The following is an 18,814-nucleotide window of genomic DNA, read 5'->3' on the forward strand; positions in this document are numbered from 1 at the left end:
CCAGCAGAAGATCTATACATCATGCCCTGACCTCTTGGCTGAATTAAAAGAACAATATTTATGCATTAAAGTTGAGTATGTAAATATTTTTTATATTTTGAGTGTATTACTATTTGTTATATGTGACCCTGGATCACAAAACCAGTCACAAGTAGCACTAGTATATTTGTGTCAATAGCCAACAATACATTGTATGTAAAATGTCTTTTATGCCAAAAATCATTAGGATATTAAGTAAAGATCATGTTCCATGAAGATATTTTGTAAATATATCAAACATTTATTTTTGTGAGTGGATGCAGCACAATCAACATAAATGGACAACTTTTGGGTGATTTTCTGTGTTTCGATTTTTTTTTTTTGCACCCTCAGATTCCAGATTTTCAAATAGTTGTATCTCGGCCAAATATAGTCATATCATAAACAAACCATACATCAATGGAAAGCTTATATATTCAGTTTTCAACAGTCAAAAACCATGCGTTGATTAAAATAGAATAGATTCCCAGACACAAATGGATCAATATGCCCGATACCAAATTAAATTGATATTCAAAAAATGAGAAGATTTATAATTTTAAGATTTAAAATTACATTTTACTGAAAAATTATGTACATATTAACATATAAAAACAACAACATATAAACATTTTAAAAATGCACAAAAAAATAAAAAAATAATCCCAGTCCCAAGCATGGTGTCAAAACTAAATTTCCAAGCAATTAGCCAACAACTTAGAAGGTGAGAAGCATGCTACAATTAAACAAACAAAATGTACATCTACTGAAACGACACTATCTTCAGTACTGAATAATCACTAAAATTGTGTGCATCCTTATGTTCACAGACATTCAGTCACAGTTCACTGATAGACTATTGAAACACATTCAGAGACCTATTGGGTTGTAGGGTAGCGCTGCTGGGTCCAACAGTGGAAACGCAACTTGATTTTGACCCTGACTCGCAGTGGCTCGACAGTGGAAAAGCGGCTAATCAAACTCAGGAATAGAGCCAAGAGACTCCACTCCAGAGCTCCTTTTTGAACTTGACTCGAAATGCCTCTCTTCAGGTGCTTCCTGCGATCTCTGGGACATATATGCTGAACTGATCCCAGAGGAAGTACTGCATCCTTCGGCAACTGCAAGGAAAGCAATTAATATATCAGATAATCCCTTTACATATTGCACGACATGCAAATAAATAAAGAACAACTTACGATTTACTGGATCATCCATGCTCTCTGCTCTTTTAATGGGTACAGCAACTGTCCTTTCAATTCTCTCTAAAGTCTCTCTGTCTATTTCATAAAGACGCCCTCTGTTTCCTGCCACCATCTCCTCGATCTTCTCCAGCAGTTCTGTGACCTGAGATCCATCACCCCAGTTTTTAGTATTGAGAACATGATACGTGTTCCCACATTTCTCAATGAGCCACTGGAGAGCGTCACCTTCACTTGCAATGAATAACTCTATGGGAGTGTCTCCTTCATCTCCAACAGCGAACACAACCAGCGTGTGATTCCAGACTCTTTCACCGAGAGGCTCCATGATTTTCTCTAATGCGCTCTTCTCTTCCTCTGCAAAGGAAGACTCAACACATAGGACTACAATGAAAGCATGTATTCCTGAGGACCAATCTGCTACAGTTCTCAAGATGTTGAGTTTAATGTCCTCAAGTCTCTTTCCAATAAGGTAATCTTTCTCAAAACCTGGTGTATAAACCACAGTGAGATTCCTTCCTGCAACTTCCCCATTTTCTTTTAAATTCTCTTCTATTATTCTGTCAAACGCTTTCCTTCCCAAAATTGTGTTCCCTGTTGAACTCTTGGCAGAACAGTGTGGTCCAAGCAACAGCAACCTCATTTCAAAAAGTTCAGCATCTCCTTAAAAGACAGAGAAGACAGAGCACAGACCATAAATATTCTCAATTACTTCACCATTGAAACCATGTTTCCATTGTTTACTCACCTGATGCTGAATGTCTCTGTTCATTTCTTTTTTGCACTCCAGCCTTCATTTGTTTAGCTCTTTCCACTACATTTAGCCTTCTGTTTTTAACCTCTTGCAAATTTTGATTTATTATCTCAAAACAGCATTTTTGTTTTCCTGCGACCATTTCTTCTATCTTTTCAAACAGCTCATTCACTTGATTGCCATCATCTGTGTTCTTGTTGTTAATGATATGATACCGGTTCCCACATTTGTCTATTATCGACTGAAGAGCTTCTCCTTCACTCTCAATGAACAGTTCAATGCTTGTGTCTCTCAACCAGTCGCCAAAGGTAAAGAGAACAATCATGTGATCCCAGACCTTTAGACCAAGATAGGCAACATGTTGCTCTACTGCCTTTTTGTACACTTCAGTGAAAGAAACGTCCACTCGTATGACCAGGAGAAAGACGTGAGGCCCTGGAGGACAGTGAGATGAACTCAACACAACCTCATCTTTATAGATTCTAGGGGTGAATTTTGAGTGGTAATTTCTTCTTCGACCTGGAGTAACCACCACAGTGATGTGTCTTCCTGCAACATCTCCTTCTTGAATCACAGATATAAGTGATCTTTTGCAATCAAACGCAGATTTGCCCAGGATGGTGTTTCCTGATGAACTCTTCCCAGATCCATTATAACCCAGTAGCACCATCCTCAGCTCTGATAGGGGATGTTTATTTTCTGTTGGCAGACACAAATATTTTATTATGGGAGGTCAGCATTCTGTTTCTCAGTTTTTATGACCTCAGTTAATATGAAGACATCTCTGTCGAGAAGGAACATCGTGTCATAAATGGAGTAGGCTATAAAAAAAAAAACATTAAAGAGGTCAAAGTTTTGTTCTGTTCTGACATGTTTTCAGGCAGCCTATATAGAAAATACAATTTTATTGTTTAAGCATATAAAAGCTTTAGCTAAATAGTAAAGCTGCTATCTGCTTGAACAATACTATTTCAAATGAGCACATAACTATGAGAACAATGGTAAAATATATAGTTTATTTAGTACAAATCATGCTAAAAACTCGGTTAATGTGTCTGAGTGTTCTAGAGTGAACTTTATCAGAAAGAGGTTTTGATTGGTCCTTTAACTGTAAATTGGCACTTTATTTTTTAGAGGTACTGTACCATTTTGAGTGTTACAATTACGCTTGCTCAGTCATTATAAGGGGCCAAGCTCTTTCCCCCCTTAAACTGTCTCTGGTTAAACGCAAAAGTAATATACATAGAAAAAGCTCACCGCTTGTTCCTGTCTTGTGTCTTGTCTGATTCTTCATCCTTCTTTCCTCTGCTCTCTTTTCCTGTTCTCTCCTCTTCTCCTTCACATGTTGCAAAGTCTCTCTGTCTGTTTCATAATGGCCGCCTCTGTTTCCTTCCACCATCTCCTGTATTTTCTTAAGCAGTTCTGTCACCTGAGATCCATCACCCCAGTTTTCAGTATTCAGTTCATGATATCTGTTCCCACATTTCTCAAAGAGCCACTGAAGGGTTTCACCTTCATTCTCAATGAACTGTTGTGTTGTTATACCTCCAGGATGATCTGTACAGGTGAACAACACTATTGTGTGCCTCCATACTTCCTCACCGAAACATCTAATATTATCACACAGAATGTCTTTTTCATTTTGTTTAAAGGTTGTGTCCACATTTAAGACCAGGAGCAGGACATGAGGTCCTGGAGGACATTTAGTCACACTCAGGACAATTTCCTGTTTATACAGTTCAGGATTTTCTTCATAGGGTAAATTTCCCCACCAGCCTGGAGTATCAACAACGGTGATCTTTGTACCAGCTATTTCACTGCATATTTTCATACTGTGCAAAGTCTTCTTCAAGTCAAACTCCTTTTTGCCCAGGATAGTGTTTCCTGCTGAACCTTTATCAGCATTTTTTGGACCAAAAAGGACAATCCTCAGCTCTGTTAAGAGAAAATCAGGGCAGAGCATGTGAACATGTACTTATATAGTTTTAAGAGTTTATTTAGGCGAGAATGTAGTTATTTAGACCTCAAATATGTGAGTAATATATAATCATAGTGCCTATTTTACGATCTGTTCAGAAGTGGCCATTCATCGCTTATGTACCCGGAGAGAACACCGTCATCTCGGCCAGTCATTCGGGAATTTGCCGCTGGCTTTTATATGGATAGTGGTTAAACATGAGATATAATTAATTTGGGGTATATCAAACATGCAATCTTTGGTCTTATTAATCTATTACTTGTTCCATTTCACTTAAATCCTGTTCGAGATTGCAACTTTTTTACGTTTGACTAAATTGTTTTCTTGTTTATTTCCTACGGTCTTTTATAATGGCTATTGTTGTTCATTTAAATGTTGTTCAATAAATATTATTTTATATAACATGCTGTATTTGGTATTGAGAAAGGATAGTGATATGGACTTAAGTGAAAGTTACATTATTACACCATTAGATGGTGACAAAAACTGTCTTTATGAGTGGGTCAGAACAAGGAAGTTGTTTTAGCGCTGTCATGGGAAGGACAAAGACGAACATATCGCTTTCCTCAGCGGACATTCAAAATGATTTTTTTGGATATAATATTATGGACATCGACCTGAAGAATGAATGCTAGCCTTGATTTGCAGAGACATAAAACAGCAATAAACTAAACAGTTCTCAGCTTGTTTTGGATGTGTACCCTATAAAAAAGTATTTAAACAAATGAATCAAAATGATTCATCATAATTACAATATCAAAGGCACTAATCGATTATAAGCGGACAACCATAATTTCTAAAGTTTGATTAATCAAATGTGACTAAAACGGTTAGATCAAACTGTGCAATAATCAATATTTATCACACTCACCGGAGGAGCTACGTGAACTGCTTCGATTCATGTCGACACTCAAATTCCTCTTCTCGGGTCCCAAAATTCTTTATTAACAGGTAAATATTAGCTCCAGTCCTTTAAAATAATGCATTAACTGCAGTTATATGCAGTTAATACTACAAGCATTGTCAGAGACATGGTGTGCGTTGCACTGCACAACTTGTTTACAGAGAACAGCAGAACTTTGCTCCCTTATTGGTGCTGTTTTATTGAGCCATGTATTTTATACGACGGGCAAAGAACAGTCAGGTGTGTCGATTGCAAAAGAATATATGCATAACAAAGGTAGCCTACTAATATGCAAAATACAACATGTAATCAACAACTGGTAATAAAAATAAAAAAAAAGATGATGATTTATTCACCTTATTTTTCAACAGGGAAGCTGTTTTCTGTTAATGTGCGGAGACTTCTGATTATTTGCCAGTATAAGATAATAACAAGAATAGCAAAATGCTGCAAATGGTAAAATATTTTTTATGATTACAAAAATGAATCAAAATATGATAATAAGTAACAGTTTGCAATATCAAGCAGCATAACAGACAGTTTTAAATTGTAATAATATTTCACAATATGACTGTTTTTGTTTGTGTTTTTAATCAAATAAATGCAGCCTTGGTGAGCAGAAGAGACTTATTTTAAAAACATAAAAAATCTTAATACCAATCTAAGACTTTTGACCGGCAGTGTGTGTGTGTTGTGTGTATGTGTGTGAGTGTGCGTGTGTAATATATACAGACGAACACGCCAGCTCGGTGGCTGCAACAGCTTAAGACGAATGCTGAGCATAGATTAGTTAACTTGATTTCTGCACGGACAATACATGCGTTGCAAGGAGCATCCAAGTTATAAACACGTACAGGCCATACATGCATAGGTGCCTCATATCATAGCCCACCTGGCATGGGTTTTCCACAAAGGGTACGTGTAAGAGAAACCACAAACGATGACGGATTCCTTATCCTTTTTACACCGTGGTTGCCTACCTGCCCATAATATTATTTCAACATGTTTCTGTCAATTTTACACATTTTAGTCTGACAATGGTTCAACTAGTAAAATGTGTACAAGTTTATGTAACAATAACACGTGAAGTTAAAGGTGCAATCTGTAAGAATGAAATAGGTACTGCAGTCCAATTCAAATTATCAGAGATCGTCGTTTGGTCAGGGTATATTCTGGCAAACCAGTTGCCAATCACGTCTAGCAATCGGCAAAGCAAACTGTGGCACACGCCATTTACCAATAAGCGATGGGTAATTCGCAAAGCACAATGCTATTTTCTGTTTCCCCATAGAACGGCATAAAGTAAGAGGTTTGAGAAGTAAGAGGCGGGGCACCAGTTAAAAAATTTCAAAGTTAAAGTTCACGCAAACAGGTATTAATAGACAAGGTTTAGTCAAATATTGATTGTTTATAGCTGAATTAGTAGAACGCAATTATATTTGGAACATATAGCCTAGGGGAGCGCGGGGCACAACCTAACGCGGGGCTAGTTGTAACACGCTTGTTTTAACCCTTTCACGCATAGTGGTCACTACAGTGGACAGCTATTAAAAAAGCATTTTCTTGAATTTGCACGGGTTTTTATGGCAAAGTTGCACATCAATCTCTTCATTGGACCCTGGTGCATCATCCTATAAATTGCAACCAAGTGGCAAGCCTTTGTGTTTCGATTTTTTCCCCCTCCAAACCAAGATGGCCAAGGGTCAGTCAGACATGCCAAGTTGCTCCAGAATATCCACCCATTCCTTCTATCCTAGGAGACTCTTGTAGGTAAAAAAAATATTGCAGCATAAAGCAATATCTAATGAGTCATATCACAGTAAAATTTTCCAAGTTTTGATTTTAGATTGAGAGAAAACTCTGATTAATCACATGTCCACTGTAGTGGACGTCATGCATGCAATGGCTATATTTCAGCTACAATTCATAATTATAATGTGAATATTGTTTTTGAAATTTAAAACTTAAAAACGTAATATGCATTGACTTTTTCTACTGTAAATAAATGTATTTGTATTATTAAAATGTAATTTTCATAGACATAGAAAAAAGTCATGTGATTACATAATGTATGACACTTGTCATGCATTACTTGTTAGATCAAAAAGTAATCTGATTTTATAATGCATGTTATTGTAATGCGTTTTTTTACTAATAACATCAAAAAGTAATTGATTACGTAATGCATGTTACTTGTAATGCGTTTCTTTACTCATAACATCAAAAAGTAATCTGATTACATAATGCATGTTACTTGTAATGCGTTTCCTTTCTCATAACATCAAAAAGTAATCTGATTATGTAATGTGCGTTATTGTAATGCGTTTTTTTACTCATAACATCAAAAATAATCTGATTACGTAATGCATGTTACTTGTAATGCGTTTCTTTACTCGTTACATCAAAAAGTAATCTGATTAGGTAATGCACATTACTTGTAGTTAATTACTTGTTAGATCAAAAAGTAATCTGATTAGGTAATGCATGTTACTTGTAACACATTACTTTACTTGTAACATCAAAAAAGTAATCTGAATGTGTTATGCATGTTACTTGTAATGCATTACCCCCAACACTGATCATTTCAGATGAGATTGAAAAAAGCGTATCGCTAGGTTTTCTCAGAGGAGGGCTATGATAGAAATGTGCATGTCCATCTTGAACATAATCAGAATTATCAGCTAATAAGGGTAAATCTCCATACTCTGGTGCACTGGAGAGAGCATCTGAGTGGTTTCCACAGTTGTACCTTGACAGACTGTAGAAAATTCTGATGGAATCACGTCCTCATGTTCTGATATCATAGATAGGCGAAGTGCAACTTGTATGAAGTTGTATGAAGCCATTGCAATATTTTGCATTTATATTTTTTGTATATATTTTATAGTTTTCACATTATTTGATATAATTGCATTGATTAGTTTGTTAAATTCACATACTTTATCTGTTTGATTATTGTCTTATATTTAATACAGTATATCTTCAGTTTAAACCAACTGCATGCTGTCCACTCAAGTGGACATCTGAAGATCTCTTTGAAAAATTTGTAAAAAAATAAAATAAAAATCAATTCTTGTTTTTCATGCCCTAAGAGCAATAAAAACACATAGGAAAAAAATCCTGACTGAGGTTATCATAATTCATGCATGAAAGGGTTAAATACTTCCGCACATGCTTGGATGACGAAACTTTGTGTATTTTTTTTTTTTTGGAAGATATCCATAGACATGTATTAAACCATAGCAAAAGTAAATTTCTTACTTAAATTAATTTTTCATCTCTATTTTTTGTGTTTATTTAAAATAAGACAAATCTGATATTATTTTAATCTCTAAGATGTTATTTAACAGTTGAGATAGTTATTTAATGCTTCGCTAACTAGCAGAAGACACTATGCAGGGTTTAAATCCCAGTTGTGCAGGCGGGGGCATGTTGCGTTACAATGTGCCCCTATTAGAAATATGCTATTAGGCCTATTCTATACTTTTATTAATTTTATTGAGAAAACGTGAGAAAAAGGTGAATACTGACTGAGAGTCAATGTTCAGAAATTACTAATTATTTATTTGTTTTGAACTATGTTGTATAGCTGTGTTTTCATGTGTCCGTAGTCAAAAGTCAAAAATGAGTTTATATTTAATTATTAAAAATTGCCATTATTTTATATGAAAACGTTTTTTAATTTTATTTTATTTAGAAAATATTTTAGTTTGTTTTGTATATTTTTTTTATTAGATCAGATAACATTTTAAGCTGTCATATGGTCATGTTACAATGTGCTCCACACATGTTACAATGTACCCCACCTATGGGGCATGTTGTCACATTTCACTTCCATTCTTTTGGGGTATATCAAGAAAAAAGTATATACTGTATTAATAAAACAAAAACACATAATTGTAGAAGACGTGGTAAATTAATGTGGGAAACTCTGAACCATAAGTAGAGTTACACAAACTGAGAAAGTCAAAAAGCGTTACTTTGTGCTCCGCTCTCCCCTATAATCCAATAAAGAATCCAACGATATAAGATATTGGCATAAGCAACCCCATTCTTATGTAATATCTTAATAAAATATCGAATTTAATATCTTTAAGTTCACACCTCCATTTTGTAATATAATTGTAAAATCCGTTAACACAGATTTTAGCCTAATAGTGGTTCTCAAACTGGTGGCCATGCTGTAAAGCTTCCAGATGGTATACACAGGGTAGCCTAAGCCACACTTAAGACGTTTGATGAACTATAGAAATTTTCAGAAATTCAGTGTAGCCAATCATCAGAGAAATAAGACTTCCAACTAACATAATTTATTAAATCATTGCATAACGCATTCTATTGTAGGCTATTATTTCATGCATGTATGGTAAGTTTTAAATGGTTTGTGTCATTCATTTTCTGTGGAAAAAAATCATCTAAAGCTTGATCGTTTAATACTGAGTGTTGGAGAGGCTTTTGGACTGTTAGGTTCTGATTTTGTAATGATGAGTAAACCCTTCGGGATGCCGGTCAGAGCATAAATAATGAGGAGACAGGTGATCAGATTAACTCTGTGTATTGGAGGTAGATGGATGAACCACAGAGGTATATTCAATGATGTACATAGTCTGGAAAATAAGTACAATAAAGATAATGAATAAACTAAATATATATACAATAATAAGCATACAATGTTACATAATGTAAAATAATTATTATTAATTCACACCAGTGACATTTCTCTACTCAACATCCAGTTAAATAAACAGAAACGAGGTATTCCACAGGAAAATAGGCTGTAAGCAACCATGTCATCAATAACATACAGTGCCCATATATGGATAACCTTGTGGCAATATGAAAAGCATTCAAACAAACATGACGCTAATCACTCGTCTGGTATTATAACATCTTAACAGACCAACATCATATCATTAATAACCCTTTAACACTGATCTACAGCTTAATAAAGAATGAATAATCATACTTTAAATAATATTACCGATCTGAATAACAGAACGATCTCTACAGGACATGTCCGGGCATGCACGTATGTCACGGACGCAAAACTCTGTTCAGATCACGTTTAAAGAGCATCTTGCAGGTTAGAAGACCCAACAAGTCAATGTATAGAAAAATAATGTAGGAACTAGATTTTCTTTAAAAAATTTTTTATAAATGCGCTACAGTGGCTTCTGGAGTCGTTTTTGTGAGAAAATTTTACTTCCGCATCTGAAAATGGGCGTGACGGGCGTGACGTAGCACGAGGGAGAGCGGTCGCTTCAAACAACAGGGAAAAGTGGATCGCAACGACATTTCGGACGCTGAGGAAATTGTTGACGGACCACAGCCATACAATTATGAGCCTGCTAAGCTGCCAAGAGAGCAGGGACAGGCCAGGATTAATGTTAGACAGAACATATTGGAACTTACAATAACAGAAACTAAGCTTTGATCAGGCGTTTGTCATGCTCATTAATATCCGCCCAGACTAACCTTACGTGATATAACTTAGCGGTTTCTCATAGAGAGACAGAGAGATATTTATTCCTGATACATTTTTTGTTCCATAGGTGCTTGTGTGGGAAATGCGAGGCAATGTTTACAGCTGAGGAAAGTCAGTGTTGCAGGGAGGTGGATGCATACTGGGCCTTAGTGGAAAATGCCAAACTTCCATGGTTGCAGTTAGTGTTACTACAGTAAAGCCATGGTGAATGTTGCTGATCTGTGGACACTGGATAGTTCGTTCATTCATTACATGTTCATGTTTATTCCTGGTTTCCACGTCAGCGCTGTTTGATCCGTTAATAACAGAGAAATGTGAATATTTCTCACTAGATCTCGCAGCGATGTTATTACTAATGTGGCGAATTCAAATGCTTTATTTACTGGATCTCGCAGTTACAGTGTTGCTTGATCAGGCTCGCGCTGCACTGGTCCAAACTGATAAACGGTCCACACAAACACAATAACGAGTAGCAGCTAGCTCAGTTTCGTTCCGCTTACATTGCGTTAGCCAGTTGATGTTGTGCTCGCGCCTACATCCGGCGGGAGAACCCGAAGATGCGTGCACTGAAGGAACCGCACCAGCTCTGAGTCTCACCCGGTTCTTACTTCGGTATCCCATGTTGAACTCCATCATATCGCCGGGACGATAGCCTAATCCTCCGATCTGAAGTGAACGCTACACACGACCACGTTTTCCGAAGCCGACGCGGAAGAGAAATCCCGTCTCTTCACCTGCACAAACCCAGGCACGAAAGATAGCACCGTCCTTTTTCTTGTTAGGAAACCGGTGGACTCGATGTCCTGACAGGCTGGAGTTTTTGCAAGCTCCACAAACACATTTACCATGACGATGATAAATTGAAATACAAAAACTAGTGAAAACACACTGACTCCCGACCGCTCTTACTGAATACCAACCTATTCTGCACTGAGCTGCGGCAGAGCACAGCGCACGTCTCCCTCGTGTGACGTAAAATGACGCGATGTTGAAAAAAAGCGGTTTGTACGAGCAGTCAACTTTATCTACTAAATTGGTGTCCTTATGTCGTTTTAAAACATTTTAAATCCTGCATTATCTTTTTATATGGTATTTTCATACACGGTTATACATTCATTTAGATTTTTTTTTTTACCTGCAAGATGCTCTTTAACACAAAAATAGTAAAATTATCTTACTTTGAGGTCAGTGACTAACATCGTGACATTCCATCTGCAGCAATCACTACGAACAAACAGGAATCAACAACTCTGCAGCTGACAGCTCGAACCATAGACTGTAAAAAAAGATGGACGACGCCCCTTCACTCTCTTCCATTGATGAGAACTGAAGCCGCCAGTGTCCCGATATGGCGCTGACATATTGGATCTTGAGTCTGCGCAGTAGCGATCTCGGGACCAGACCTGCGCAGTAGTGAGCAGGAAGTAAAGCCGCGAAATCAACGCTCCGCCCTCACTCTCGCAGAATGCACTCAGGGAGAGTGGATTCTGCACATTTTTTAAAAAATTGATTGCAGTATGACAAGAGGCTTGTTAAAATAAAGTAAATACAATCTCCTCAGTCCTCCGAAGATCCCGAAAAAATGTCCGTTGGTGCTTCAGTGACTACTTCGCTCAGAGAACCTGTCAATCACAGCTGTCAATCATGACGTTACACCACCGCATCACGTAACTAACTAAAAAACAACTTATTTTTGAAACAGACACTTGAACTCACATCAGCGTGATAAAAACGACAGCAAATGAAAGAAACCACGTTTGGAAAAAAGGAGTGTATTTTATTTGTTTAGTTGGTCTCACGTCCCGTTGAATAACACGGGCAGGCGGGGCTTATGACCTATACTAGGACCAGTCACCGGGGGGCGATCGAGACGTTTTGGCTTCACTTTTCAGGGCTTGTGCGGCACGCTTGGCTCGAACAGATCACACAGACACAGCAGATAGCGACAGCTCAACTAACTACTGGCTCACTAACGGCACATTACATGACGGTTTCATAATAAAAGTCCCTACTAAATGAGCCTTTAATACACTGAGGCTATACATTAGATGCGCGGATCATATTAAATATACATATAAATATACAATATTACATAATTTTCTCTGATTTATAGATATCCGCACCCGATCGCCACATTACAATTATTTTAAGGCCGGTTTCATACAGCACGCCTGAGTGGCGCGTCGGAAGAGCGTTTGCTGCGCGTGCGTGCCCATTGTGCTTTCACACCGGCTGCAAACAAACGCTTGGTGACGGCACCGATGATTTTAAAACCTGACACATAGGCCCTACGACTGTGACATTAAAAATCCAATTATTTATTTATCCACCCCCGCATTGTGTGTTCATGTTTTAATCTGCGTGTAATATACAAATGGTTTCAAATATTAACACTCACATATAGCTAGCTGCATAACCATAAAAACCACTGCTGTAAATCTGTGCAATATAATAAAATAATAAAATACCCAGCAGAGAAGTGATATGAACATGTAGGCCTATTGCTTAAATACGCTCTTGAGCACGTGTAGCCTATAGGCTACATAATAATATTTGCTAAATATCGACATAATATCTGTTTTAGTAAAAATATTTCTTTATTTATTTTCACATTTTAGCACTGTGCGGTTATTCCCATTGTACGCACAAAACCCAATGGCCATGCAGGGCTTGTATTCTATTTGGTAGCCTATTATTGTCTTATTTGACTTAGCAGAGTAAGTCAAGCCCGTTTCTGAAAGAGAGGTAACTTATACTCAGAGTCAGTTACCATGGTAACTTACTCTGTGAACCTAACCTGGTCGGGAGCAGGTTTTCTTCAGTAAACCCAGAGTTTCTATCGGTCTCCTCCCCTTTTTTAAAGGGGAAGTGGTGTTTAAACACCTCAATCATTCTTTCAGTACATTTTTATTAATACAATTAATATTTTATTAATAAATAAAATATTGCTATTTTTACTGCAGTTTTTTCCTATTTTTTTTATAAGATGAAGTCTATATAACTCCTTAACACTGAAAATACAGTAGTAGATTAGAGTTACATAATGTAGTTCTAAACAAATTCTACAGAATTAAACTGTGGCATTTACTGGAAATCACTGAAATGTGTTGATCTGTGCACCAGAAGTTGATGGACCGTCCTCCTGCTGTTCTTCCACACTCTGAGGGCGGAGGGAGAGATAAGAATACCCGTTTATACTTAGATTTAAACTTAGATTATCCACATAAAAATTTGAAAAAATGTGAATGGGTAGATTGTTTGATGTGTAGACACATAATATTAACATTACCTCTGTAGGCCTCTCTGTGGCAGCAGAAACTATTTATCCTCATCGTCCTATGAAGATGAGCATTTGGTTGAGGACACTTTATAACACTATTTGTCATAATTTCTGGTGTATTGAGTAGGCGACTTACGACTGCCTGGGGTTCTGTTGGGACAGGAGGCTCCAAAAGACAGATATTACCATCAGAATCTGTTAGGACCAACAAAAAACCCAACCTCAAAGTAAAATAAATGGAAATATCAAAAATAGCCTATCTAAAAAATTACACATATGTAAACCTCTTACATTTTATGAAGGCCCTTGGATCTTTGGGACTGGCTCTGAAGTCCCTCCTGGAATTCCCTCAGCCAAAAATGCTGCTACACTGCTAGACACTGGATGCTTTAGTTATTTAATATGTCAAATGTTTGTAAAGTCAGGTAGCCTTCACCCATGATATGCTCAAGCCTTACCTGATTGAATTATGTTTTTATATTTAATTTTCAGCTGCTGCCATGTTCTTTTAATGCCTTTAGGATTGCTCCACATGAAAATTAAAATTAGGTTGAATAACATACTGTTCTTCCAGTTTCACCTCTGATATTATAACAGTTGGGCAAGTTACTCTAAAATAATTATCAATGTTATCTTCAACAGTGTAATTAGATTAATGTAATAATTACTATCTTTAGAAAGTATTGGTCTACTTATTACTAATTACTAAATCCTCAACCACTTGAACAATACAAGGAGAGACAAGAAACTGCACTTTTATTGCTTTCAAATAAACAATATACAATTGCATGAACTTTTCTTGAATTGACCAAAGTGTGTAGAGGGAGAAGGTTACATAAAAAATATACCTTTTTAAAAAAGTATGTTAAATCCACTATTGTTTTATACAGAATTGTTCTCTATAGTCTATGCAGTAGCCTATTTAATGTAATTACATCAGATTTTATTTTAAATTACAGAAGAATTAAGAGTTATCCCTTTAATTAAATCACAATATTTAGATTACTTGGTAATTAATTACACCCAACACTGTATAACAGTAATTCCTCTTTTTGCCATGGTGACTCGTAATATCTGCGCTCTATTGATAATGGCTTTTTATAGTTGTGGTGCACGCGCTTAACTCAGAGTAGGTCAACTCAGAGTTGATTGAACTCATTTCAGCTGTTCTGAAACCAAAAACTCAGAGTTTCCCATCTCAGGGTAAGTCAACTCAGAGTTCAAGTTTTAACTCAGAGTTGGTTGAACCTCCTTATTGAAACAGGCCCCTGGTCTATTAATACCTGTTTGCGTGAACTTTAACTTTGAAATTTTTTAACTGGTGCCCCGCCTCTTACTTCTCAAACCTCTTACTTTATGCTGTTCTATGGTATCGTGCTGGGGAAACAGAAAATAGCATTGTGCTTTGCGAATTACCCATCGCTTGTTGGTAAATCGCGTGTGCCACAGTTTGCTTTGCCGATTGCTAGACGTGATTGGCAAACGGTTTGCCAGAATATACCCTGACCGTCGTTTCTCCCGCCGCCTGCTCCTCAGACTGGACAGCGCTCACACGGGTTGCCAGTTTCAGCACACGCAACAGGAACGAGCGCAATGGACAATGAAAATTGGCAAATTGGCAATGTGCAGTATCACAGACAGACCAAAACAAAAACAAACATTCCAGCCCGGAAACACACATTTCAAAGAAAAATAACTGGCTGTAGAAGTGTTTTTCAAAGAAACCAGTGTGTGAACTTAGCATGTTTCCTCATGCAAACGTATTTTTATCCTTTATAGAGTGAAAAAGTTTCTTACAGCACCTTTAACTAATGTAAGTAAGTATAAATTACTTACCTTTGCTGGATCAATCACATTCTTCTTCTTCTGAGGTAAATCCGAGGCTTATTCCTTACACATCGTCTTCCTAACTCGATGAAAAACAGAGGAATGATGAAGCTTGACGCTTTGTTTGTCGAGTTTCGAAATCGAACAGTTTGTTCTTCCTTTCCTGTAAAAAAAAAGAAAGTAGTAAGTTTTTACTACTGTGATTTTACCTCTAAATTTTGGGTGATTATTGTTTTAAATGGCTTTCAGTGAAAAAATATGTTTCCCTTAGGTTTAGAATAAAATCTGTTGAGTACCCATATGGATTGAATTTCCAGTTTTCTGAGCTTGTGAGCATGTAAATGTAAATGGAAGAAACTCTCCTTTACTTTATTTCCTTATGATATTGTGAGAATATTAAAGTTTAAAATACTTTAAAAAACTAAGTGGAAATCTATAGAGTATATACTTATGTCAAAATATTTACCATTTAAGTCTTGCTTTTTTGGATGTGGGGTGTGCCTTATGATATTTATGCTCCCTGTCTTGCATTGTAAATGTGAAAAATGTGCCATTAAATAATAAAAAAAGACATTAAAGACTTATAATGTTAGTAAACATTTCTATTTTAAATCATTTCGAATAATGCACATTTCTATTTTCCTTTTCATAAAAATCTCACTGCTGACATTCACTTCTGCCATACAGCAGACAATAAGAGCACTACTTCAAGTTCACATCTCAGATTCATGAGGAATTAAAAACAAATCTGCTGAGAATATTCTGCAATTTCTTCTCTTTCCACAGGCAAGTCCATATAGTGTCCACGTGGATTAACTACGCTAAGTCATCTCCTAATTACTGCGTGAACGCATCGCTCCTCCAAACTTAATCAAACACCTGAACAAGCTAATCAAGGTTAGGCTAAAGCTACAGGCAGGTGAGCTTGATCAGGAGTCATTTACCCAGACCTCGCTGGATCTTTAAAAACCTGTTTTCAAATATCCTTTATAGCGATTTATGTTGTGGGATTCAGTAGTTCTAATTCATGCTAATTCACGAGTTCGTTGAGATCGCAGGTTGAGAGGATGACAGCTCGGGTGCACTGCTCGTTGAGTGCTGTTTTATTGTGTCTGTCTGCATGTTTGAGCACAACAGACGCTGGATCTTTTGGCTTCATACAGCCAGAAGAAGATGCCTTTCAAAATACGACTTCTGTTTTAGGTACAGTAGGCCTACCTTTAGTTACAATAGTAAATTTATGGAAAACCTATGAACTGTCTAATATGAGCGTGTAGGCCTACTTCTGTTACACACCCTACTATAGTGGCTTTGAAACTAATTGACAGTTTAGTGATGCATGTTATTTCTACTTGATTTGAAGCAGATCAATATGCATATTTTCAAGTTTTTGATGCATATTGCAAGACCCCTGATGTACAAATGCTGAAGCAAACTAATACAGCACGCCTGATATCCCCTAACAATCCTCTTAAATCCTCTTCTGTAGTGTCCGGTCATTGTCCGGAGAAGCTGAAGGTTGTGCCGCCCGGTCGAGGATGTTCTTGTGATAGAGACTGCTCTGAAGGAAACATTTGCTGTCAATTTCCCTTTGGGCACGTGTGTGTGCCGCCTGTTTTCAGTGAGTTTCAATTAATGATGGATGCTAGAGGTCTTCCAAAGGAAACACTCAAACAATTTGTGTATCCTATATAAACAAGTTTTCACTCAGAAATTGCTAGTAAATTTCACAAATAATTGCAAAAAAATCCCAAGTAACTCATTGAACTAAACATGAAACTTTGAAGTAGAAAGACTGAACTAGTATTTCCTTGTAAAACCTACTCTGATCTGACAACTTCTATAGGCTATATTTAAGTGCTGTCAATCGATTAAAAACATGAACTAACGTTAAGGCACTAATTTTGACAGGACACACATTCTTTGAACGGTAAATGAGACCTTTTAGCATTCAGTGATGTTTTCACTGACATGTCTGTATAACAGCAAAGCCAGGAGAGTGTCCAAGTGTACAACCAGAAGCAGGAGAGTGTGCCCAGTTGTGTTTCTATGACAGTGACTGTTTGAACAATGAGAAATGCTGCAGCAATGGACAAAGACATCAGTGTATGGATCCATATACAGGTAACTTTTTTTTTTTTTTTTTTTTTTTTTTCTCTAGGTAATGTGGTGTTTAGTTTTTTTTTCTTTTTTTTTTTTTTCTTTTTTCACTTTTATAATTATATCATTTACTCTGACAAAAGTACCATAATTCAGCCCATAGCAGTTTCAAGCACAGAATACCTTTACAAAATAAAATAAAAATGATACATACATAAATTACAATTTACGCTAAGGAACACTTACTATTCATGATTTGAGTAGATGTACATCTGAGATTGAATCCTAAAGCTGACTATCTGTATCTATTACAGTCGAACCTGAAGCCCTAACCACCGAAGCCTGCAGTCGATCCATCGAAACCTGAAGCCGAACCATGCAGTGCACTAGTACTGCATTAGTGGTGATCGCTGTATCCGTTATGGCCAATGTCAGTCATAAGATTGATTTTGCGTAACTCGTACTAGAGTTCTTTTACAGATCAATTCAGTGCTTGGTTCATATGTGGTGTTTTCCGTTTATCACCAAATACAATTTCTTTTTTTTTTCTTTTTTTTTTGGCCTGATTGAAGTTTGTGTTTGGTACCAAGAAACACTTTTCCATTGCCATGTTTTGCCAGAAACTATCGTGACGTAAACCCTTATTGTTGCAATGCTCTTTAAAAAAAAAAAAAAAAATTCTTTGCCTCAGGCCTTCCCCAGCCAAGACACATAACAGCTTAAAAAAAAAAAAAAAAAAAAAAAAAAACCCAAGTGGTGTATTTTATGTGAAATAAAACGTTCAAGTATCTTGAGCTTGTTCACCACAAACCTTATTTTAGCCATTTAACCAAAACCCCGTTCAAAATTGGCACATTGACTTAAGGACGATGGAACCAGAAGTGCTAAAATGTTAACTCGCTTATGTTATTTATGTTATGCTATGTCCTCTGTCGAGGAAACCAGGACGGAGTTGTTAAAGATATGAAGTGATATGAAGTGATGTACAGTATAGGAAAAACAATGGGTTTTTATTTATCAATACATTTTTAGGTTTCAGGACTTTTTTTTTTTCAGAAGATTTTTTTTAACCAACAAATATTTTAGAAAGATGGTTCAAATATAAACAATGAATTGATGTACCATTTTAGTTTATGCAATATGTGGGTAAAATGGCCATAAATGTGTAGCCAAACGCTCTTTTTAGCACCACTCACTGGACCACTCACTGGACCTTTCACTTTGAAACTGTCGTGAAACGTGCACGATGCAACGTATTTTGCAAAA

General features: G+C 36.6%; 2 protein-coding genes across 2 annotated transcripts; one reads left to right on the forward strand and one right to left on the reverse strand.

Annotated features, from left to right (window-relative positions):
- Positions 1 to 311: 311 nt before the first annotated feature.
- Positions 312 to 5,015, reverse strand: LOC311090969 (GTPase IMAP family member 8). The gene is made up of 5 exons (XM_084126645.1): positions 4,824 to 5,015; positions 3,232 to 3,909; positions 1,969 to 2,673; positions 1,218 to 1,883; positions 312 to 1,139 (listed from the first exon to the last, which is right to left on the reverse strand). The coding sequence occupies exons 1-5, from the start codon at positions 4,852 to 4,854 to the stop codon at positions 991 to 993; spliced, it is 2,229 nt and encodes a 742-aa protein (XP_083982771.1). The 5' UTR covers positions 4,855 to 5,015; the 3' UTR covers positions 312 to 990.
- An 11,422-nt stretch (positions 5,016 to 16,437) lies between these two features.
- On the forward strand, positions 16,438 to 18,209 carry LOC311090971 (uncharacterized protein). Its single transcript, XM_084126647.1, has 4 exons — positions 16,438 to 16,651; positions 16,938 to 17,069; positions 17,435 to 17,572; positions 17,863 to 18,209. The coding sequence occupies exons 1-4, from the start codon at positions 16,516 to 16,518 to the stop codon at positions 17,913 to 17,915; spliced, it is 459 nt and encodes a 152-aa protein (XP_083982773.1). The 5' UTR covers positions 16,438 to 16,515; the 3' UTR covers positions 17,916 to 18,209.
- The last annotated feature ends 605 nt before the right edge of the window (positions 18,210 to 18,814 follow it).

Source organism: Abramis brama (assembly GCF_963993115.1).
Source record: "Abramis brama genome assembly, chromosome: 10".
Lineage (NCBI taxonomy): Eukaryota > Metazoa > Chordata > Actinopteri > Cypriniformes > Leuciscidae > Abramis > Abramis brama.